Genomic DNA, 26208 nt, shown 5'->3' on the forward strand with positions numbered 1-26208 from the left:
AAGGAAGGGGAAGGAAAAAAAAAAAAAAAATCAACAGAAGGAAGGAAGAATTAGTAGGCAGGCAAAAGCTGACAGCAGAGAGACAAGGTGCAGACAGAGGTGGTCTGGGACTAGTCAGGCCTAAATATTTGATTGAAAAGACAGAATCACTGCTGCAGTAGAGACTGGCTTTAGGCAGGGACAAGCTGGAAGTATAGGCAAAAAAAAAAGTGTATGTCTTGAGAAGCTATTGAAAAACATAAAATACCCTAAAGACTTATCTGCTGCAAATATCTGCAATGCCCTTCCTCCCCCTCTCAGAAGAAAACTCACATTTTCCTCTACTACTGATAAAAATACAGTATAGCAACCCATAACTTTTACTTGAATTCAAGCAACAGTAACGTTCATGTACTAGATTTAAAAGCTCCAATCCTGCTAATTATCAACATAATACCTATATCACAGAATATTAGTCTTCTCATTTGGCTATTTTTGTTTGATTTTAACTAGAAAATTACATGCAGAAGCATGTTTACAAAATATTAAACGAATACCAAGTTTGGAATTCTAACTCCTTGGATGTCAGGAACTCCTCCATTTAAGTTTGTCTACTAGCATTAATTCTGGCTTTATTACTATGTCAGCCCAAACTATTTTTCTACCCTATCGCATTCAATTAACAGGACATTTTCTGGGAATAAATCCAAGTTATATCTTGAAGGATGGCAGTCTAAGACCTTGCTTTCAGTATTATGGAACCTAAACATTCCATGGGAGAACAGGTTTTTAATCCAACCTTTTGCCAAAGGATTCTTAACTGGCTACATTAATTCACTTGTTGTGTATTAACAGTAAATTGCAAGACCTTTCTAACCTTTTGCATTAATGAAAAATGGCACTTTAACTCCATGCCCTCTCCAGTACTCCCCTAACTGCTTGCTGCAATTGAATTGGATCCATCGTGCAGCTTCAGAACACTGAACAGTAATATACTAACAGAAGTCAAAATTATCAAATAAAGCAGAGATACAAGCTTCTTCTCAGACCACTAGAAATAGAGATGACTGTATTCTCAGTTTTCACACATAAGCCAAAGAAAGCACAGAAAGAAACCCCCAACACACTGCTGTTTTGTGACTCCAAGAAATCTGCATTATTGTTTAGAAGGTACTTTTTTCTTCCTCTGAGAGTACTTTATTTTATTGCTGTTTCTTATAAATTTATTTTAATGTCAAGAACAGTCACAATATATCCTAAAATAAAGCAAAACACTCTTTAAATGACAGATTTAGAATTAATAACTAGTAAGTAAGAATACTAACAAAATTTTAATTTTAGGCATTAAGAGAATCTACGGAGTAAAATAAATGGGTTGGTAATAACTGGAGTGTAACTTAACAAAAACACAAATTAGTAGAAATATATAGTATTTCCTTATATCCTCAGTTCAAAAGTACTATTTATCAGAACATTTTAAAGACATTCTGAAGGCTAAGTATAAAGTCAGAAATATTAAAGTTTGCTTTAAAAAGCTGGACCATGGCAATATCCGGCTCAGGGTAGGTCTCCTGATTTAAAAAGTTTTAAGTTGTGATATCTACTTTGCTCCCCAGGCTATGTAACCTATCCAGCTCTGAGGTCCACACCAGGCATCTTGATATCAATACTGTTTACCATGCAACATACCATGCAGAGAAGTCAATATATATCTCATGATCCTGTGATTAAAACTGGAAATTTAGGCCAAATTTTGCAATGTTCATGAAAAACTGAACTTCAGAAATTGATTCTGGCACAGAGAAAGCAAGCTCTGGTCCTTTTTTCTTTACCATAGATAATTTCTAACTTACCCCTCTAAGTTGTGGCTGAATAATTATTTAGATTTAAGAGATTTCAGAGCTTCCAAGTTACTCAAAAAAAACAACCCCATAATACATCGTTTGCAGCTTTTTACTGAATGGTATTCCAACAACAATGGTATATCAAGAGTTTCTAAAATAATTTTAGGTAACTGTTTCTTGTGCAACTGCCCATGCTATTCATGTACAGCTAAAAAAAAAAAAAAAAAAAGGATCTAGTACAGACTGTCCCTCCACCTCCTCCTTCTATTATCTCCTTTAAAGAGGGGAAAATGACTCATCTTTTTTTTCAAGGAGAGCAACACTTGCTATTCATGGACACATCTGTACAGTGCTGATTACAAATCTTTGTCAAAACAACCAACAGCAAGCAGCTCCTTAACTGCTTTGCTGTGTTTAGTCACACTAGCAACCTTTTTTGTTTTCTGGAAAACAACACAATGACCAAGATCGCTAAGAAATTCATTGTCAGCAGGAACAGGCTTAAAGTAACTGGGTGCTGCACATACTCAGACCCATACATAGTTTCACGAGAAGGCTATAAATGCAGCAGCTCTCTTTTACTCCCTATTTGCCGTAGCTTGGTGCAGCCTGAATGCTATAAGGCTGCTCCCATGGAGACTTTGAACACTCCTAAATATGTCAATGGTGGACTTACTGAGGCAGATAGGGATGGTATTCTAGGGTCCTGTTTCATCACTAAGGACAGCAGCCAGAAAAGTAACAGTGTTCCAAAACGCGAAACTAAAAAACTATATTCTATAGAGTAGGAAATACTGACCTGCTGAGCTCAGCAAAACGCTGAAGTCTGTTCCTCTCTGTGATTCCCCACATTCACTCTGACCCTCTTTCTCTGTATCCTCATAGCGGCTCCAATTGGAAAAAATCTTTCTTCTTGAATAGCTTTTCAGTTCTTCCTTCTCTTCTTCCTCTCGTGATTCAGCATCATCATCATCCTCTACCTGTGATATTTAAATGGACAGTTAGGCCACTGCAATTCAGTAACATTTTGTTCTGTATTTAAACAGTCATTCATACAAACAACTCCAACCAGAGAATTAAAACCCAGGAAGACAAATCGGCCTGGATCTCTGTCGAAATTTTAGATCAGGTGCTACCATCTCCCTGAACTGTATTCATTGACAGTATAATTAAAAGCACCTAGTGAAGCTTCAGTTCTTACAGGGATCAAGCAGTGACACTGATGCAAGTTCCACCTGTTTCCCTCCTACTCTGGAAGCCCATAATGAACATCTTTCTTCCTGAAACTGAGAGCAATGTGTAGGGAGCAGAACTAAGGATTTAATCACAGCATCTCCGTCCAAGTGTTGCAGTGATACAGATGATAACTGAAAGAACTGGTGTTTGTAGAGCAGAATAGGAAAAAGATAACATAACAAATACTGCAGAAAAACATCTGGAAAGGGTGATCTATGTAAGAATTTCCATTATAACCAACTACAGGGTCTTAACGCAGGTAATACAGAACAATTATCAAATTAATTTCCTTCACAAAAGCCATTTTACAGAAATACACATGGAAAAATTAAAGATACTGCTGGCAGTCAACCTACTAACCCAAACTCTTAAAAAGCTCTAGGGTCAAAAGGAGAACTCATTGCAGACTCAGCTTAAGATGCAAGCAAAATAAGCATCTGTCACAAGTACTCAACAGCCATGGAAAACTCCCCTCTCTTGAATCCTCTACATCAACATTGCTCTCCTCTCCCAGATCTTGGGGTTCAGCTGGAATGACTATTGGTTCACAAACAGAAAGATTTGCTTCTTGGAGGAAAGAGCACTCAACAGGCAAGAGGAGAACTGAGAGCAACCAGAGAAGTTCTGTATGAGAGGTACAAAGCTCTGAAGAAGTGGAGTAATATGAGAGTCAAGAAAGAAGAGATTGCCACCTTGTCTGCTCCCAAACATTCCTGCTGACAGCTCCACTTTCTCTTCTCTCCTTTTACAAACCACAGTTTGCTGCTGTCATGAGATTAAATTTCACTGTCCCAACAATAAGTACATTCTTCATGACCAGGACAGTTAAATTCAAGTTTATCTACACTGCTGTAAAGCTTAAAGCCGTCTCCATTTGGTATAAAATAAATTTAAAAGCAAGCTATCTTTCAGTAAGCCATTATATATCCATAAGCCAAAACACCCTTACAGCTCACCATCAGACACTGGCTTTAAGGAGGACCTTGGCTTTGATAGTTTAAACCAAATGTAGTCCTGAAATAAGTGTGAAGAGCAATTATTTATATTTTTTAAAAGCCCTTGTAAGTGAAAAGCTGCAACATCTTGTTCAGAAAGATTACTAAAATGTGTAGTAGCTACTATGTTTCTAAAACTACATTAGGGTTTTTTTAAGTACATACTGTGGGCTTACACACTGGTACAACATTGGTCAAACTGGTATAAAACAACTGCACAAAGCCACTATCAAGAACAAACCACCACCACTTCATTAACTTGTTTTATGACCGATGAGTTACTTTCATAGCTCAAGAAAGGACATAAAGCAATGCAACACATGTTTTAGACTGATTTTAGAAACCCATCATGAAGAAGGCTTAACTACTCCATAAAAAATTTTGTAGTTACATTTTGTCTCAGCTAGACAAGGACAAATTGTTTTGAGACTTTCACGTTCCTTTAGTGTCCATTTATGTAACAGAAAAATCTTCATCAATGCCAAATAAATCCCTGTTGCACACCAAATACTGTATTTATATGCATCATGATAAAAAGACAACTGACACAGACAAAAAAATAGGAAGTAGCAGTCTGTGGACAGTGAAGAACTACTTCTCCTTAGTTCTGAAAATATGTTAAAAATGACCGAAAGTAGCATTGATGCCCGTTTCATGGGTTTTACACAAATGTCCACGGAAAGGTAGAATATCTTCAAACACGACTGTGAGAGGTTAGATTCTCCCATGTTTGGTGTCTTAAAATGACTGCCCAGCATATCATGCAAGTAGCAAAACCAGAACTTAGAGTAATGACTTACCAAGAAAAATAATCCACCTATCTTTGTAAAACAAGCTTTCAGCACTGTTTGAGAGATCTGCTTAAGAACAGCATGAAAGAATGGTAAAATCATCAAAGAGCTTAAAAACAGTTTAAAAGCTTTCATAATTACACAAATATACTCACAGTTGTCAAACAGCTGACAAGAAGGAAAATATTCTGTGCATTCTCACTGGTTCTGTGCAATTTTTAGGTAAATTCTCTTTTCTTTCTATTCATAAGATAATTATACTAAAATGATTGCTGCGGACAAACGGTTGTTTGTGTGAGCAAGGGGATGAAGTCACAACTCTGTATTACTGGGGACTGATCCAGAGCTATTGTTTCCACAGAACAAAGGCCAAATCCACTTATATGAACAAAAGAATCAACTTATTTCTCTTCTGTTTTTCTCCCATAAATTATTTGCTATAATCCAGCAAGCCTAGTGAAATTCAGTGCCCAAAATAACATTCATACAATTCACAAGCCAAAGCAAGAATAGTGCTACACAGATAGACTTGTGTTGTACTTTGGTTTTGTTTTTCAGAAAAGATCAGAATCACCTCAGGCAACTACAGCATTATATATAATTACTTACTATAGACCTGTTTAAAGGATTCAATCCTTTCAGCTGTCAACATAAATGAAACAGGAGCATCACCTTCTTACTTTAACAAGCTTCCAGTAAACTAATATGGATTTCAACGTTTTCTCTTAAACTGGACTAAATTCTTTTTCACATTCTGTTATTAGCTATGTTATACAGCACACCTCAAGCAAATTTTGTTTCTTAGAAGTAAAATTGTTAACTGGAAGAAATAAACCACAAGTTCTCAGGAGTGTTAACAGCAGCTGTGCTGCCTGGTTCCTTGAGCACTGTTCCGAGGTTTACTTTTGAAATGAATAAGCTTCAAACACAAACCTGCTTACATTTCCAATAAATATTTAACAAAAAATTTACATGATGCACTGCTGTGTTAGAATATAAAACTGCAAGTAATCACGTTTGACTACTCAACATTCAAACAACTTACAGATGCATCTTCACCATTAAAATTATCAAATACGTAAAAAACTCTGATCACTGAGGCTTCAGAAAATAATTTGCTTCTACCATCTCACGAGACAGCTGCCATCTAAAGTAACAACCTCAGAAACACATAAACATAAATCTTCATTACTTCCCCCTTAGCTGCCTATTCAGCTAGACTATACGCTACTACCATTGTCATCATATTTTACTGAAAATGACTCTTAATCAGTACAGAGCAAATATCTGTCCTATGTGTAATGAAATAAAGTAACTTCCCTCCTACCCCATCCTCAAATAAGAAATGACACAAGCTGAAACAAACTCTAGAAGCCAACTCAAATATAACCTTTAAAACAGTATTACTCAAGTAAGAAGAAAAACTTATGCCTTTAAACAGCATTGAACTACATCTACACATTACTGCTCAGTGCTACAACGTGCCACGACACCAGAGTAGGTGTAATATTTACCTGCTGTGCCTCTGTTTCAGATAGTATTATATGCGTTACCATTTGCACATGTCATTGAAACTTGGAAAGCGGGGAAAGTATGCAAAAGCCCAGTTGAATAAAACCAGGAAATCTTCAGATTGTTTTGTATTAGGAGAACAGAAAAATACACACAGTGTTTTGCCTAAACACTAAGTTCATCAAAGTCCTTCAAACAACAGCGAAAGAGCCAAGCTCCCCTGTAGAGGAGCTTGCACGACTTAGGGTCTTGCGCCAAGGCATGTATTTTCATGAAAGAAAGCAAACTGCATAGCACACATGACCCCAAACTAAAGTCTCCACCACAGCAAAAGGGTATTTTAGTACACCCTCCTTTATACACCAGTTTTGCATACAGGGTTAGGGAAGGTATGGTATTGAGAAAAAAATAGGAAAGCAGGCTTTCTGTTTGACTTTTCTTACAGACAAGAACATGTTGATGCACACGGTTCAGGAATGAAGGCATCAAAATGAAGTAAACATTGTTCTGAACAGGCAACTTCCCTTGGGGTCATCCTTCTGCACTTCCCTGGAACAACCCAGAGTGGTTTGCATCAAACCAAGGCTGAAGTACACAATGGAAAAAGTGCAACAGTGAGCTCTTTCATCCTGCTTCAATTACTCAACTGCTCTTCACTGTAAGTGCAGTCAGTCCTAGCATGTTAAGCACACGTGTGCAAACACTCAACAAGAACTGTTGAACTCACAGCCCTTTTAAAAAAAAGAACTAAAAAAAACCCTAAAAGTGCATTGAAAGCCAGAGCTTCCATTAAGACTTTCTAAAACTGTAACCACTGTCTACTCCCTACACTTGCTGCTCTCACAACCAGCAACAAACCACACCAATTCCTTGAGTAAACTTCTGTCTTGATTTCCTCTTCACTTCTTGGAAACTTCTGTAAGTCTGTGGACAAGTGTGATGACATTAAGGCTTATCTGTCTCAATCCCAATTTCTTTTCTCATCACGGGAAAAGGCTAGCAGGACAAAATGAAAATATCCTATGGGCTGAATCTGACCTAGACTATCAGCTGCATCATGAATGGGCATATAGCTTTTCCTCATTTGTATTTAAATTAGTTATGTGTCTGTGCAGAGGCAATTTCTCCTCTCCTCATCCCAATTTGAGCAGCATCTGTTACAGTCAGTTCTCACAGATGGAACTTGTAAGTCATAGGGTCAAAAAACCATATATAATTAAGCAACAAAGCAGCTTGCAATCTCTACACTTTAAATTGTTTCACAGAATAAAAGTCTGTGGCTTTTACAGAGGCTTGTACAAGTGACAATAAGTAAGGTAGCTTGGCTGATACTAACTACTGAGTAGTTCCTCTAGGATGACATAAGTGGAAATGTGAAAGACTTACAGTTACACTTTAATGACTTAAATTGCTCTTGGAAAGACATAACTGCTTTTAATTCCATGGTTCAAAGTTATTGCTGGTGTAACCAAAAAGGAACAAGGAGATTACACCAGGAATTGTCTTAGCACAATATGAATACAACACAATCTCAACAAGATTTCATTTTTTTGTAACAGTACTCATTAAATGCACTTTTCTACCTTAAAACCAGAAAGGTACAGGAGAATCCTCTGACAACTTAATTCTCTCTATCACAATGATTGATAGGCTTATAGCTTATGATAGTTATATATAGCATAATAATCTTCAAAAAAGTTGTTCTGATTTTCCACATTTACCTAATTATAACCCCTAGACATATGTCCCTCTTCTGTTTTGTAAGTAATGACAGATTTAGTAACATTAAATCTAAAGTTGGCAAAGGAATACATCATCTCATTTACTGTAGTGGAAATTTAATCGGCTCTCTAAACTACAAACTGCATAGTATATTAAAGAAAAACAATATATATTCAGAATTATGACAAATGAAAGCAGAACTGTATTTTAAATGCTGTTTCTAACATTAATTGTATTACTATTACAAAAGACAATGTACTGGTGCAATTTTATCAATACTAATGCAAATTTGTAGGTGTTTAGGATCAAGATGTTCTGTATTATTTCTTGTAGGCAAGGACATTATCTTTATGGAGTTACCTAGACAGACTGCTGAAATTTAGTGTCAGAATTTAAAATGCAATTCACAGTGATACAAACAGGAATTTAGTTTGTAAAGTGAAAAATAAAAAAGATACCAGTAGTTCATTAGCAAGGAAAACATATTTGTCAAGATATTATATACATACTCCACTACCTGGGAAAATCCCATGAAACATGCCAACCCATTGTTTTGTCTACCTAGGAATATTAATGATAAATTTCTGTACAGAGAAAAAAGAGCAAGTTAGAACAATATGAAAAGGTCAGTATGAAGTAAGAGTAGAATACACTCCCCCAAACTATTCTTATTTAGTACTCTCAATCCAGATTTTCGAAAAGTAAATGAAATACAGGATTTGTAGATTTCCCTGAAAAATAAGATTTTCCTAATGCAGTGATACTGTAACATACCATAGCTTCTTTCACAGACAGAAAATAATATTTTGTAATAATACTCAGAAACACCTGCCAAAAGTTGTGAGCTGTTAGCTTATCTATACTGAATTGTTTTCAACAGACATCATATTCACAAATCAGACCAAAATAACAACATACAAGTAAATATAATAATCTTGTCCACCAAATTATTTTGCTTCAAAGTTATTCTTTGAGATCCAAATAATTGGAACTGATTAAAAACTTCAAATGAAAGAGATTGTTTTCTCATTACTCTATCTGAAAAAAAAACACCTCTAAAAATATTCTTTGCACTCAATAAAGTTATAACATGATCAAGTGCCAGAAGGCTACAAGTTGTACTTCATCCTTCTCACAGACCATTATTAATATTTCCACAAGCCATAGCCATATTTTGTACGAATCTTACGCCTCACTGAACTGGAACAACAGCTTCTATTAGGAGCTAAATCTCTCCCTTAGGCTCACTGAGAAAGAAAAAAAAACCACCACACCCCTGCAGCCAAACAGCCTGGTTATTTTGTTTGTAAGTACTGATTTAAATGGCAGACCATCTTCCCTTTCAAAGGACTAGAAAAGAATCCATAAATTCTGATGTTCACTTTCTACTGCTATCTCAGAAATACCTCTCTAAGTTACTAGCACCTGATTAGCTGCATGGTCCTTCAAATGGGTGGCTTACAGGGGTAAACCGAACCAACCTCTACTACACACAGGTGAAGTTTTGTACTGCAGCTTCTAAAGACATAGTTTGAAAACCGTTGACTCATATGCAATGTACATTCACAGAAAGAAAGTCTCAAAAGCTCTATTCTCTAACATTAGAGCTAGACTTGGGAACTTGGTAAAGTCTGTGAAGTAAGTATTTATTTCACAAACTGTGTATTTCAACACTTTGCTCATTAGATACAGGATTTTCCAAACTACACCACCACCAGCTAAAATTTAGCTCTACTCATTTAGATTAAAACTCCAAACTGAAGGATATTTGATGGAGTATATTGCGAGAACTGTATCACCATAGATTCAGCACTCATTCTGCACTAATTGGGGAACTCAGTAGCGAATCAACAAGCTGCTTAACTGTAGAAGTAGTCCTTTGCCTCCCTTCCCCAAGGCTGCGCCATGCTGGGAGCAAAGAGCCTGTAGGAAGCTTGTCCAGCTGCTGTCTATAGATAAAGAGGTTTTTGATTTTCTAATCTTGCCAAGCCAATACATTTCCACCAACAGAAAATCAACTGTATTTTTTCTTTAATTCAGTGGAAATGATTACATGAAAGTTACTGGCAACTATGCAAACTCATCAAGCAATTTATACAAAATTGTCACATGGACCTGCACAAAATCTGGCAACTATTACTTTCAAATTGACAGTAACTTAAGAAAGCTGAATGTTCTTCTTACAAACGTTCAGTCAAAAATACGAGTGCAAACATAACATCAGAGCCTCCGTCTTGACAGAAATAACAGGTTTCAAGAAAATCTTACAAAGTAAGTATATTGCCACAAAGGTTATAGCATTTTCACTTAGATTACTGATTGTTCCTATGTACAGGCTGTATTTTGCCAAAATCAGGGGGGTTATATATTGCATACATATGGAACAACATATGTGAACATTTTATGTCAAATTCTAAAACCAAATTACACTTAGTATTCTGGATAGGTTAAGGAAAATTTCTACAGAAAGTTATTCATTCTTACCAAATCTGGGGTTCTTAAATAGAAGTATCCTGAGCTGCATTAGACACTGACTCTATTCAGAAATTGATTCAATTCTTATGTGTTAATGTCACAGTATTATAGGCTAATCCAAGCTGAAAGAGATGGCAAGAGGTCATCTTGTCCAACCATCTACTCAAAAGAAAGTTGAAACTGAAATCAAACCAAGCAGGTTGGTGCTTTGTCCTCTGAGGGCTTGAAAACCGCCAATAGCATACCTAATTCTTAGTGTTTCATTTTGTTGCTTTATTCTAGCACTTCTAGAATGGCAAAACCAGTTGTATTAACAGCTTTAACAATAAGTTGTAAAGAACACAGATGAGGAGTTCTGCAACATCAGTGAATCAAAGTTTATTGAGGGTATACCTTCACCCCAAGAGTTCAACAACAGACTTTTTAAAGGATGTTGCTATTTTGCTAGTCTTCATGAGCCAATGAGTGAGACAGCTTCTTCTCAATAAACATATGTTATAAACTGATACGTATTGAAAAGCTTTGTACTTCTGCAACCATATCAATGATGAAGTAGAAGTATGACAAATTATGTAAAAAGCTCACTCAAAACAGCATCCATCTGCAGAACAGAGAAAAACTTGAGTTTTTTCTATAAATAGAAATTTTCTATTGCAATAACCCACAAAGGTTATTTCATAAACTTAACAAAGTCTGCTTAAAAGAGTAAAGTTTAGAGAACACCTCAGTCATACAGACAAGTCTTAACATTTAACACCCCCTACATGCACACAGTTTTAGAACAAAACCACCATGAATCCAGCAACTCTTTACCAAGATCAAAACCAATATGTTGAAGACACTTCAGGGTTTCTCATGCAAGGAAAAATATGTGACAAAGTGTCTCAATAGATTTTTTTTTTTGCCACAAGGAGGAAAAAAAAAAAAAGGAAAAATATTCAAAATATTTCAGAGATTCAGTATACAAGTACTGATGTTTGGTTCACAGTGGGAAATTCTATCTTGAATTTAAATTAAAGCACTCAACATCTGTCACTTTTTCAGATCAACTATCACATAATAACAACATATTGCAAATACAAAAATATTCACATAATGAAAATTAAAGCTATAAAAGGAGACACGCTACTAATTTGAAAGCCTAAAAAGGTACTATATAAAAAATTCAAAAGGACAGCATTCTGCTTTCCTCCCCCATTTCACTATGTCCACAACATTGTCAGTCCCAAAGTTTTTCATCTTTCATTACTAATATACTACCATTTCATAATTATAATTTAACAAACATAATTATAATCAACAAACTGGCAGATCCAGCCATCATGCATTTTTTAAATTAAGTTGCATTATTACACTTATGGTGTGGCACAATAAAGCAGTAAGACTCCAATTACACACATACTCTTTTGACGATATTTGGGGGCAGGGGGGTGTCAAAAAAGGATAATTTTTAGGACCAATACACAGCCACACAGTAAATCAATGCACAATAAATGATATAAAAGATGCTAAGGTTAAAAAGCAGATGGCCTAACATGCAAACAAAATGTGTAACTATAAAGCTGCATGCAAAACCACGTACCAAGAAACAACTAAGCAGGATGTATACATTGAATCACACCAATTAAAAAAAAAAAAAAAAAAATCGAGTCACACTAGACAAAATAACCACATATTACAGCAATGCTATATCAGAAAGATATATCCTATCCTCAACTCCCAGGGTTTTGAACAGCATTTCTGACACAAATACTAAAATTAATTTCTTTAGATGGTGAAAAACAGAAAAGATGCAGAGCACTAGATATCCACTTGATAAAACAGACACCAAAATCTTTCTTCCTTGCCTTTTCAATGACATGAGAAAAGTATGGGCTGGTCAGTGAGGACTGATTGTCCTGAGATGACCTGAGAATAGGTGGGGATTGGGGCGTAAGAGAGGGGACTGCCAAAACAAAGCATCTCAAAGGGATATTATATATAGAACTAAAGCATTTTATCCAGAAAGTGGAAATAAATTCAACTCCCTTCTCTGCACAAATAAATTTCAACTCACGTCTCCCACATCCCATGAGAATCCAGTGACTCTACATACTCTGAAAACGGTGATCTAGCCTGTTTTCTCAGCCAGACCTCTTCTACTTTGTACAGCAACTGGACTCTCGCTGCAGAATTCGAGAAACTGGTAGCCTATGTGCCATGCAGATGCCCAGCCACCACACACAAGAAACAAAAATCCCATAACACTTCACATCATTCATTCTTTCATTCCTGCTGTATCTTTATGACATGTTTCAATGACACAAATATCATGTTTCTACATAATGTACAAAGGCCATGAAAAAAAGCAGTTGAGGGAAATTCAATTCAAAAAGTAATTGAAGTCCAGTGGCAGGTCACTTACTGAGAAGTGAAAAAAACTTGTCTGCACTTTGTCAACTGTGAAGAAAACAGACCACAGTTTGAACCTGTTTCTTTTCTCCACATTCTCCAAATCCTTTGCTTCATTACTCATTGCAGATTGAAACCTTTTCATTGTGCGCTCTCTGTATCTAAAAGAGGCTCTGTGTGTCCACTGACTGCCTTTTTTACAAAAAAGCATCAGTACTAATGACTCTGTAACCTGATGCACAAGCTGTTTCTAATGTAAACTGGCAGATACAAGGATGATTTTGCCATATATTTTGAGAAAGAGCTGAAAATAATGCATAGCTTCATTAAGAGACATTTTTTTCTGCATCATAAACAGCATTTTCCAGTGGTGAACAAAGGATACAAAAAGGCAAAAAAAATAAACAATTATTAATGATAAGCACATCAATCTGTTTTGCTGTCCAACTGAAAATAATTAAACTACTTTCCATTATATGTCCTCCTTCAGGGTTTCACATAAGATTTTTTTTTCCCCTTCCAATTATTCAACAGAAAACAAGCATTTGTAAAAGCCACTTAATTGCAATTCTTGGCAGCCAGCTTAGACAAGTCAGTAGAGATATTTGCAAATCTTTCTGCTTTTATGCTTTATTTTTTCCAGACTATACCTAATGAAATGCAAAGACAAAAAAAAAACAGTTCATATTTAATATTTTGTGCATTGCATCTTACAATTTTTCAACAGTATTAATAAGATTAATGATGGAACAGATTAACATTTGGCAATGCTATTTATAGTAACACACATGACAGAGTAAGTTAAAAAAATTATTTCTTCAAAAGTATTAATGGGGATGAGGACATATACATATGTTTCTATGTTCACAGTCTTCTTATACTGGCATATGTATCTATTGAGGAATTTGCAGTGAGCCTGCATTGGTCTTTAAGCATTGCCTCTCATTAATAGAAACAATTAACTTCCTTATTGCTCACGTAGCCATCATAGCTCTTCCAGTTCAAGTTTCTATGCTTTTTTTTTCCCCTTTAGACTAAGGAAGAGCCTCAAGAGAGGTTCTTTCATGAAAAGAAAAAAAATATCCCTGCAAAGAGTAATCCTCTTCACTAGTTTGCTCTATTGGTGACCTTTAGAAAGATCTACCAAAGTTAAAGAGAAGCTTAATTAGCAGAAAGGGCAGCTGAGAGAACAGGTAGCATGAAGAAAAAAGCTTTTAGTCTTTATTGTTCAGGATGAGAATTTTTGAAAGAGGGATGAAATCCTAAGACTGCTTCATAAATGTTGGATACTAGAAGTCATCACTTCGGGTTAGCTAAAGATAGAATTAGCTGAGAGACGTCCTATTCTGAAACCTATTCTTTGCATAACAGGAATGATGCTCCAGTTAAAGGGACAAACATTTCATGAAGCAGACAAGAAAGAAACCTTTTCTTAAAAGTTTTTTCATAAAACTATTACTGCTCCAGCACTCACGAAGTATGGTTCTACAAGCTGTCTAACATCAATAGCAAAAAAAATATTTCTCTCCCCTTGATTTTTAAAATGTTTTACAGGTAATTCAAACAGACTAGTCATGTGAATATGACCTGGTGTGAACTATAATCCTCTACAATATGTAACCTGTAGATAAAGAGTGTAATCAAAGTTTCCTCCCCCAAAAACATCATTGTAATTACAGAAAACCAACCTGAAATAACAGAAGGAAAAAAAAAAATCTAGATCCTGACAAGCTCTTATTTTCATACCTATTTACAGCTGAAGAAAAAAACACTACTCCTATCTAGACAGAACATCTGTAAAAAGCCTACTATTAAACAAGGCTCAAATAATTCTTTACAAAGAGGTGTAAAGCCATGAAGTGCTCATGAAAAACTCCACTGTGTATCGTATCTCCATGTTCATTCTGTGACTATCAGCCTCTTGTGAGGCTCAAGAAGCAGTAATGTTGTTCCATTTTTAAATCATCATTATGGAAAGGACCCATTCAATTGTTTTATAACTACACCAGAGTAAAAACAGTACCATGGATGTTTTCAAATATATGTCTTCGCATTCACTCAAAAAAAAACTTTGTTATTTGTATATCAAATCTGAATGCAACTTACTGTAGACATTTTAAGAGATCACCGCTCAAACCTCAGACACCCCTTTCTCATTCATCTCCAACTTTTTTGGGGGGAGGGAGAAAGGGAAATCCTCTGAAAGATTTTTTTCCAAAGAGCCTTAAAGAGTGAATTTCCCTAAACCCAACATGCAATGTGAGATAAAGTAGTGAAGAATCATTGTCCGAGGTCCTCAATGTCCTAATGCCATACTTGTAAAAACAATGTTAAAAAGTAATTTTATTTTGCTGTTGGTCTACAGTATAATCTAGAAAGTAAGAGCTACTGTACAATGATACACTGATCCTGCAAAGTTAACACTACTGCAAAGAAGCTCTAAAAATAATTTAGAACTTGGTGAAAGTACAACCACATCCAAATTACCAACAAGGTAGAGGAGGACTAGGCTGTACTTGTTAGGATGCACTATGATGTCACCGAAATCGGGAATAAACCTCGTAACACCAATGCAGTGTTAAAAGGCAGGCATTCTTTATTCACGGCGCCGGGAACACGGGGGATAGCTCCTCCTAAATCGTGTTCGCTCGATCAGTTCAAAAATCAAACATTTATAGGCAAGATTAATACATATTCATCAAGTGTCCATACAATGATTGGTTAAGTATTCCTCGCCTACCATGTAAATGACCACGCATGCTCACTATAATTTCTTGGGATTTCACTTCCTTAATCTTTTGAGTCGGAGGGTTTCTTGAGTGGGTGGTCTCTGAGTCGGTGGTCGCGATCTCCCCCTGCCGGAATTACCTTTCCTACAAAGTTCACTTAAGCTTGGCAACACTAAATAGATCTTCACGGGCTGTCGGTCCAACATGCAATCATTCACCCCACAGTCCTTTGTTTTAAGACAAGACTATAGAATGAATAATTACCCACCCACCGGACCGTAGAACTGACCAAGGTGTTCCTTCTTTCTGACTACTTGTTATTAGAACAAAACATAATACCATGATCACAAAGTTACACTTAACTCCTTGATAATTAAATCAAGATGGGAAGGGTTAGGTGGGTTCTCGAGCAGCATTGCTGGTGCATAATGTTCTTATAGTTACAACTTGCTACAAATTCACAAACCTATTTTCTAACCCTATTTTATTTTAATTCCCTACCACCTTGGTTACATTTCCCCCCTTTGGAAGTTTTGAAATAATTTCTTTTCAATACTTCCATCACAAATTAATTTCCTTATTAACATTCAATCACTTTATTGTATGATGGTAGGAGCATTATTAGTTAGTCCATTTAAATTTTGGTGTTTTGTAGTCAATGCAAGTGTAATTCTGCTATCAATGGTAGCTCTTTTTGTAAATTCCTTTTTCAAACAACGATAAATGAATAATATTCCCAAAGATATTATTAATAATAATAACACAGTATCAATTAAGGACTTCACCCAAGAACTCAAGTTCTATCCCTATCCACTGAAAATTTTATCAAACCAATTTTCTTGCATGTCTTGTTGCATTTCCTGAGTATCCTTTTCTATTTTTCTCAATAAGTCCAAATCATATTCAACATCCTGAGTAACATTTGGGATATGTATGCAACAATGATCTATCCTATCCCTCAGGTATCCACAAACTCCATGTTCTTTTAGTAAGAGCATATCTAGAGCCATTGTACTTTGTAGGGTCATCTTCGAAGTGGCTTGTAACTGTAAATTTAGTTGTTTAAATCCTTTCCTTGTTATTTTGGCTAATCTTTTCACTTGACCTGCCAACTTATATAATCAATCCCTATTCCTGTAAGTTGTCAAGGGAGTCAATAAGGATTCTAAGGCTCATCCAAGTTTCACTCCTGTCGAGGGTTCATTCCAATCATCATCATCAATTTGTGATCTTTTTGTCCATATTAACTTTAAATTTTCAGAATCTCCCCTAAAGGGAGCTTTCTTACAGATTGGACATAACGTCGGCATTCCTAAAGTGATTTGTCTTACCTTCCCATCCACCGGTAAATGGGTGGTCCAAGTTCCATCACTCATTGTCCAAACTAAATGTCCTGGGCTCTGAACTGTAGACCTTCTACAACTAAATATTGATCCCTTTCTAATTTTATATACACTAGTCAAATTTAAATCGTTCTTGAGTCCTCTGCACCAACACCCATATTTCAATGCAGCTGCTAAGGGAGGAACTTCTTGGACTGCTCTATCAACTGCACTGCAATTACATATCTTTTTACAATTCCACCAGGGTACTATATCTTCCTTTTCCCTGGATGTGGTTCCCCTGTCATTAACTGATGGGAAAACTGTAAAGACTGTTCCGTCCCAGGCAAAATACCATGAAGTATTAGCCATATATTGAAATTGAGATAAAATATCCATAGACCACACTGAATCCCATGCAACCTCTGCCTCTCGCTTAGTTTGATTTTTCACAATTATGGACTACACGTCCAGCTTCCTCGGGATCATGTTACTTATGGAGGCCTCTACTTATTTCTTCGCATAATTGTTCATCCCTTGTGCTTACTGCGCTCAAATTTGTTGTTAAGATTCCCTATGGAATTGATTCACCTACTGCTCTTGGAATTGGAAGACATGCGGTTATTTGGGTTACATTTTGTAAATTTGCAAATTCTTTTATCAATCCTACCATTAAATTTTCTTCTGGAGTTCTCCTTGGAATGTATATTAGCTGCTCTGCTTCACTCTCCCTTCTAATTGATCTATTATCATCTCAAATAATGCTCCCAACATCATCAGTTTCCAAATCAAAACCCATTTTTCCATATTTTCCAATGATAATTTCTTAAACATGTTTTAAAATCAACTTTGCAGTCTCTGAATCCCTATTGATGACCTTCCATGACGGGGCTTTTTTCACTCGGGTGTCGTGTATCCCCGGTTCCACTCCTCCAACCTTGATTGCAGTATAAGTTGTTAACAGTACCTAGAATGGTCCCCTCCACTTTTCCTGCAGTGGTTCAGAGTTCCAGGTTGAAAGATCGCCTGGCTGATACTGATGTACAGGCGTATCCAAGGCAAGTGACCTAGTCAGCACAATGTATCTCCAAAGTGCTCCAAGGACTTTTCCTAAAGAAATTAGATACACTTTCAAATCAGTTTCCCCAGCTACCTTCATAGCCCCTGGGATTAAAGGAGTCTGGTACAGTTTACCATACAGGACTTCATATGGACTTATACCGTCTCTTGATCTTGGTTGGATCCTGATTCTCAAGAGAGCTAGTGGTAAAGCCTGTGGCCACTTCAAAGATGTTCCCTGACAAATTTTACTTATTTGTCTTTTCAACATTCGATTCAATCTCTCAATTTTTCCACTCTATTGTGGCCTCCAAGGGGTATATAAGTCCCATTTTATACCCAAAATTTTACTGATCTGTTGAACTACATCTGCCACAAAGTGTGGTCCCCTATCAGAAGACATTCCCAATGGCACTCCAAATCTTGGTATTATTTCCTTCAAGAACACTTTAACTACCTCTCTAGCTTTGTTGGTGCAGGAAGGGAAGGCCTCCGGCCATCCAGAAAATGTATCAATTAGTACTAATAAATTCCTGTATCCATTTTGACTGGGTAACTCAGAGAAATCAATTTGCCAATAATCTCCTGAAGAATTTCCTTGTTTTATCATTCCTAGAGCTGGCCTCTTTTGGTTCATGGGGTTATTTTTAAGGCAGATCGGACATTTAGCTATTATTGATTTAACTATTCCTGTCATTCCTACACATACTACAGATGTTTTTAAACTTGAAACCATTGCATCTACTCCCCAATGTGTTTGTTCATGTTTTTCCTCTGCGAGTTATGTCATAATTTGCGGGGTTACTATCACCTGTTTTTCTGATGTCACCCACCATCCCTCTGCATTTTGTGATGCTTCTAATTGTTTTGCTAATTGCTCATCCAATTTTTTGTACTTCGGTGTCAAATCTAATAATTTTGTTTGTTTTACTGGTACTAGTGCAAGGATACCTCATTCTGTTGCCTCTTTTGCAGCTTTGTCTGCCAATTGATTACCTATATTTACAGCCGTCTGTCCAAATTGATGAGCTTTACAATGCATTACCGCCACTTCTTTCGGTCTCTGCACATCTTCCAGGAGTTGGAGATTTTCTTCTTTATACTTTATTGATGTTCCTTGGGCTGACAGCAATCCTCTTTCTTGCCAAAGGGCTCCATGAGCATGGATGACACCAAATGCATATTTAGAATCAGTCCAAATATTCACCCTTTTTCCTTCTGCTATTTGTAGAGCCCACCTTAATGCCACCAATTCTGCTTTCTGTGCTGAGGTACTTACAGGTAGTGTCCTTGATTCCAATACCTCAGAGGTGGTGACGACAGCATATCCAGCCATTCGTTTTCCTTCTCGTACAAAACTGCTTCCATCTGTGTATAACTCCAGATCAGGCTTTTCCAGAGGTTCATCTCTCAGGTCTGGTCTACTGGAATAAACTTGTTCAATAGTTAACAAACAATCATGTTCCAAATTTCCTGTTGGATTCTCTGTTGACAAAAATATTGCTGGATTAACAATCGGTGTGGTTTTCAATTCCACATCATCTTGTTCCAATAGGACAACCTGATACTCCAGCATTCTGCTGGGGGATAGCCAGTGACCCCCCTTTTGCTCTAGAACAGTTATTACCATATGCGGTACATACACCACCATCTTTTGACCCATGGTCAATTTTCGAGCTTCTTGGATCAGCAAAACCGTTGCCGCTACAGCACGTAAACATCCTGGCCATCCTTTACTCACGTTGTCAAGTTGTTTAGAGAAGTACCTCACTGGTCGTCTCCAAGGTCCCAGCCGTTGCGTCAGCACTCCAAGAGCCAGATGTTGCCTTTCATGTGCAAACAACTCAAAAGGTTTGGTCACATCAGGTAATCCCAGAGCAGGTGCCATCATTAATGCCTTTTTCAGTTCTTTGAATGATTTCTGACATTGAGGTGTCCAAGTCAGATACTGATCCTTGGATTCCTTTAAAGCCTCATACGGTGGCTTTACATACAATCCATAATCCAAAATTCAAAGTCAGCACCACCCAATCATTCCTAGAAAAGTTCTCAATGCTTTCGGGCTACTTGGTTCAGGAATTTGACAGATAGCTTCTTTTCTTTCATTTCCCAATTGTCTCTGTCCTTGGGATATTTCAAATCCCAAATAAATTACTGTTGCTTTTCCTATTTGGGCCTTATTTCTGGAGACTCTATATCCTCCTTGGCCTAGGAAATTTAGTAAACTGATAGCAGAACACTTCCCTTTTGGTCCTGTCTCTTCCATATCTCTAATTCCTTGGCCAATTGATTCCCAAATATCGTAGGGCTACTTTTGAATCTTTGTGGAAGTACAGTCCATGTCAATTGGGTCTTTCATCCTGTGGCCGGACTTTCCCACTCAAAAGCAAATACGTTTCGGCTGCCTATATCTAGAGGTATGCAGAAGGCGGCATCCTTTAAATCTAGTACAGTAAACCATTTATGTTCCTCTTTCAAAGAAGGCAGTAAAATATATGGATTAGCCACTACTGGGTGTATATCTTGGACTATCAGATTTAAAACTCTTAAATCCTGAACCAATCGGTATTCCTTACCTCCAGATTTCCTTACTGGTAATATGGGAGTGTTATATTCTGATTCACACTCTACCAATAGTCCACATTCTAAAAATTTTGTAATCAACCCCTCTAATCCTTTTCGAGCCTCCCACTTAATAGGATATTGTTTTTGTCTTACCAGTTTGGCTCCAGGTTTTAAAATCACCTTTACCAGCTCTGCCAATTTAGATTGTCTCAGAATTCCACTCGCCCAGACCAAAGGAATAACTGCATTTTCCACTTCTTCTGGAATCTGTTCTTCCCTGTAGGAATCCTATAACATAAACACTCTTGCCTCTATGGCTTTTGATTCTGGTATTAACAATTTGATTTCTCCATCTTTGAAAGTTATTTGTGCATCTAATTTACTCAATAGATCTCGTCCCAACAAAGACAGTGGACAATTCAGGCATATACAGAAACTGGTGAGTTACCCATTGTTTTCCCAATTTAAACTTTAATGGCTCTAAAAATGGCCAACTTTCCTTCTGCCCTGTCGCACCAACAACATCTACTGATTTGTGACTAAATTTCCCTTTACATGTATTCAATACTGAGTAAGTAGCTCCAGAAACTCTATTTCTTCATTCCCTAGCTTCAATGTAACCAGACGTTCAGCTAGGGTTGATTCCCCCAGTCCCCTTCATAGTTCTTCATCCAGAGTCATTAATTTAATTGCCTGGAGAGCCGGAACTAATTCTCCTGCCTTAGGACATTCTCTTTTCCAGTGCCCACACTCCTTGCAAACAGCACATTGATCTTCTGCTAATCGGGGCTTATTTTCCTTCTCTCTCCCATATTCATTCCTCGTCCTCTCCCTCTGCCTATCCTGTTATTCCCTGCCAAAACTGCTAGTAGCTTTCCACCCCTTCGGGCTTGCCTCACCTATTTTTCTTTTTCTCTATTGTTATATACAGCCCAAGCAATTTCAAGCATTTTACCTTAGCCACCCTTTTGGGATCCTCCTGATAGGTACCTGCAGTCTCTTTCCATGATCTTAAATCAGTAACTGAAAAAGGAACTTTCACCACCACTGGACCATCATTCCCCACTGCTTCTCAGAGAGGGGCTTGGAGGGAAGTTAGTCTTACTTCCCCCCTCCTTCCCTGTGTTCTTCCTGAAATTGGGCTAAATCCCTCTGCTTCCCCTTCCTTGGGAGCAGTAGGAGGACTATCATCCTCCGAATTTTGGACCTCTCTTCCCCTTTCCCACCTTTGGTGAGGAGCAACCATTAATTCAGTATCTTCCTCCTCAGTTCCATTTTTCCAACGATTTTCTGTAGTATTATAAGTAGAACAACCCCTTTTCGAGTTCTCATCACATTTTCCCTTTTTCACAATCTTTACCATGGGATCATACAGATGTATTCCACACTGTCTCTGCCATTCTGGATGATTTTGTAGCGTAAAGAACAAATCAATATAAGCCATTTCTTCCCATTTACCCTCCTTTTTACAAAACAACATTAATTGCAAGATGGTGTTATATTGCAATGTCCCATTTTCTGGCCATTTCTCCCCACTGTCCAACCTCGGACATACATTGGCCACCAATGATTGCAATATTCAATTAATTGCTTCCGAGTCAGAGGATCACCTCCCAGATCTTTCCAATGCCTCAAAATACATCCCAAAGATGTTTTTTTTGTGGGATAGATCTTTTACTCGGAAATGTTCCCATTTTCCCAAGACTAGTGGGTGTGATTGTGCACTATCACAGGCACTAGTCGGAGGGACCCCTACTCTCCTCGAGGGTCCCTCTGGATCTTCTAGCTCCCTGCTAGAAATCCCCCAACCTCCTTACCTGGGCCCCTAGCCCAACCTTGCGAGGCTTTCGCCGCGTCTTATAGGCAGGCATTCCTTGTGAGGGTCTCGTACCCTCACCCTTTCCAGAGGTACCTTTCAGCACTACTCTGCGTAGCTTTCGCCGCGCCTTACGAGCGAGCTAGTGGGACTCGAACCCACGTTACTTCAATCCTTTAAAGAATGCCTTATTACATTTCCAGGGGACTTGCTCAGAATTCTTCGGTCCGGGGATCAGAGGTTCTCCCCGAGAATCCCTCGGTGCCGGCTGGAGGTCCTGTGATCCCACGGATCCGTTGAGATTCACAAGCAGTGTCCCACCTGGGTCGCCAAAACTGTCACCGAAATCGGGAATAAACCTCGTAACACCAATGCAGTGTTAAAAGGCAGGCATTCTTTATTCACGGCGCCGGGAACACGGGGGATAGCTCCTCCTAAATCGTGTTCGCTCGATCAGTTCAAAAATCAAACATTTATAGGCAAGATTAATACATATTCATCAAGTGTCCATACAATGATTGGTTAAGTATTCCTCGCCTACCATGTAAATGACCACGCATGCTCACTATAATTTCTTGGGATTTCACTTCCTTAATCTTTTGAGTCGGAGGGTTTCTTGAGTGGGTGGTCTCTGAGTCGGTGGTCGCGATCTCCCCCTGCCGGAATTACCTTTCCTACAAAGTTCACTTAAGCTTGGCAACACTAAATAGATCTTCACGGGCTGTCGGTCCAACATGCAATCATTCACCCCACAGTCCTTTGTTTTAAGACAAGACTATAGAATGAATAATTACCCACCCACCGGACCGTAGAACTGACCAAGGTGTTCCTTCTTTCTGACTACTTGTTATTAGAACAAAACATAATACCATGATCACAAAGTTACACTTAACTCCTTGATAATTAAATCAAGATGGGAAGGGTTAGGTGGGTTCTCGAGCAGCATTGCTGGTGCATAATGTTCTTATAGTTACAACTTGCTACAAATTCACAAACCTATTTTCTAACCCTATTTTATTTTAATTCCCTACCACCTTGGTTACAGGTGTTTTTGTGCACATCATAGCTTTACCTGCAACAGTTTGTACTGGTTGCTGGCCCTAGGTGCCAGCAGAACATTAGCACAGGAGAACTTCATGCATCCATTTTGCAAGTGGTAAGCTCTAGACAGTGTTCCACTAGACAACTGGTGGACAACTTCAACTTTGGTTCCATCAGGAGGGAAATCACGTTGAGTCCCCCAGTATTACAATCGAGTGTATCCCACAAGGCAAATTTGCCCTAAACCCCCATACTTGACAGTAACTCAAAGTACAAAGAGACATGCCAAAAATACTGGAAGAACTAACCTCTCTCATTAGCATAATTTGGTTTTGAATTTTACCTCCACAAATAAATTTTACTCTGAGACAATAATCTTTTAACACCCTTGCTAACAATTAGGCTGAAGTGAAAGGAAAAGAAATAAGGATCATGGTATCTTTTGAATTTATGTTGTTTCTATGGGCATGCCACCTATTGTTACAAATTAAAAGGAACACAATAAGCCAGTGAAGTCAGCAAAGCAGCATAACCTGACCTTGTCATTTAACCGCTGAAACCAAGACACCTGAGTAATACAGCCTGAAAGAGAATACAGGGGGGAAAAAAAAAACAAAACAAACAACAAAAAAGCAAACCCTTAGTTTCTCAGGCAATCAAGATAAGGTAAAGCATCACAACATGCCAGTGACAGAGCAGAAGCCTAGGAAGAGCTGTGGCCCAGAATCATCACTCTGCTCTCTACCAGTCAAAGATCCTGGCTATTCCAGGGTTAAAAAGAGAGTCTGTAACTGTACAGTTATCCTCTGGGAAAAATGAAGCAGGAATAGAAACAGGACCTTGAGGCAAAGTTCTCACACACTCCAGCAGATACACAGGTTTTACCAGCAGGATGTATTATTAAGTCTACCTGCAGAAGAGTTAAAGCCTTACTTTGGAAAAAAAAATAAAAATTAAAAGCCACAGGCAATGACATACATGAAAGAGAACAGTGGAAAATGGACCCCCTCTATGCCTTACCATAGAATTCAGAATCACACAGGCTTGAAATCCTTTGACTATGAAAACCTGTAAGAAATATTCCTCTTTACTGTTACAAGCCTCTAAATCACCACTGAATCAATAACCAGCATTTTTTTGTTTCTTTAAAATACAGTGCAACCTTCTGATAGCTACAAAAGGCTGTGCAGCACCATTAGACTGGCTGGAAACCCATAACAGGGCCCCTCAAACTACCCAGTTACTTTTGTGAGGAAAACTGAAGCAGTACTGTATGGAATAATTTTTTAATCAAATTTTGCCACTTCTAAAAATTTGTTTGTTCTTCAGCATGAATACCTACTATCTTTCAGTTGCTGTACCCATAAAAAAAACCTGTATGAAGTCCTCTGGGACCAACTACTCATCCCAGTAGCAAAACAAGATCTTTAGTTCAGCATTACTGTCCTATAAATAACTTTCCTTCAGAGCTGTGTTTGGAACAAATACTCAGTAGCAAGTCCTAATAATTCATACGTATGCGTGTGTTTCATACGTTCCGCTGTCCGTTCAGAAAACATTCCCACCGCGTGATGCGCACACATCCTCACTCTCCCTCGTTTAATTCGGGCACCCCCTCCGCCCGAGGCGGCGGCGCTGTGCACAGGGCAGCACGGGGACCGACCACCGCGGCGGGGCAGCCTGCCTGCCCCACCTACCGGTCGCTACCAGCAGTGTCTCATCCCCAAAATGTATTTTAAGCTGGACAGAGCGGATTCTTAAATCCGCCGTCTTGGTCCTTCCCTAAATTCTAAAACGTTTAGTTAAATATAATGGGAAGTTCTTGGGAGAGCTTCTCCAATACTCAAGCTATTACCATTTTACATTTCCTCTGAATAAAATCCACTCCATTATATGGGATAATTAAATCTAAATAAGGTAATGATTGAATGTTGTGTTTCATACAATTAACAAAATATGGAGCTGATATATATATACACACACACACAAATATATAGATACACATCTAACAAAGTTATTTAAGCTAGAAAAGTTTCATGATAACCTGTTTGAAAGTCACAAAATTACTACCCTAGAGGCTTGAGGGGAAAAAAGAGGAACAAAAGCATTTAAGTAGGTGAGGATACAAATGCACAGCCATCCAACCTATAAAAAAACCAAGCTCTTTCCAAGGAAGTTACAAAAAAAAAAAAAAAAAGGTCAGACGTGAAGCTGTTATGCGGCAATGATGCTGCATGGTCACCTGTGTAATGGGATGCTTTCAGTACAAGTGTCTCAAGTTAACAGCAGCGAAGTTGGTAACATATGACAGAGTAACAATAAATATCACTAAACCATTTCACACTAAACAATCGGGGATTATTATGAAACATTGCAGTCTCCAGTGCTATGAAAAGCAGGTTTCTCTATTGCCTAGAAATTGAAAAGAATAAATTAACTTTGGCTGGATAAAAAGCATTTATCTTTTTCCATTGCAAAGATAGCTTTAAAAAATAAAAGAAAAAAAAAAATCGGGCTGTGACAAGTGATTACACAGCAGTTCTACTGAGTAGGCTCAGTAACCTTCACCATATTCTTAAAACCTCTGACAATATTTTTCTGTGCTGATCTCCATATACTTCCTACACAATGCATTACACAATCTATCTCGGCTTTCAGTCATAATTTTTACTCTCAATGCCCAAATTAAACATCCTCATTCTTAATAAAGTTTCATTTCTTGTCCTGCATA

The 26208-nt window shown here is 37.7% G+C and overlaps 1 protein-coding gene across 1 annotated transcript in view; it reads right to left on the reverse strand.

Annotated features, from left to right (window-relative positions):
* The window catches only part of AVEN (apoptosis and caspase activation inhibitor), a gene marked incomplete at its 3' end in the record, with an annotated part of 107229 nt that overhangs the window by 75520 nt on the left and 5501 nt on the right, over positions 1-26208 (reverse strand). Inside the window, exon 2 of the mRNA XM_082000650.1 lies at positions 2623-2803. Within this exon, the coding sequence (XP_081856776.1) occupies positions 2623-2803 (181 nt within the window). The remainder of the gene's footprint in view (positions 1-2622; positions 2804-26208) is intronic.

This window comes from Phaethon aethereus, assembly GCF_964289735.1.
Source record: "Phaethon aethereus genome assembly, chromosome: 5".
Taxonomy (NCBI): Eukaryota; Metazoa; Chordata; class Aves; order Phaethontiformes; family Phaethontidae; genus Phaethon; species Phaethon aethereus.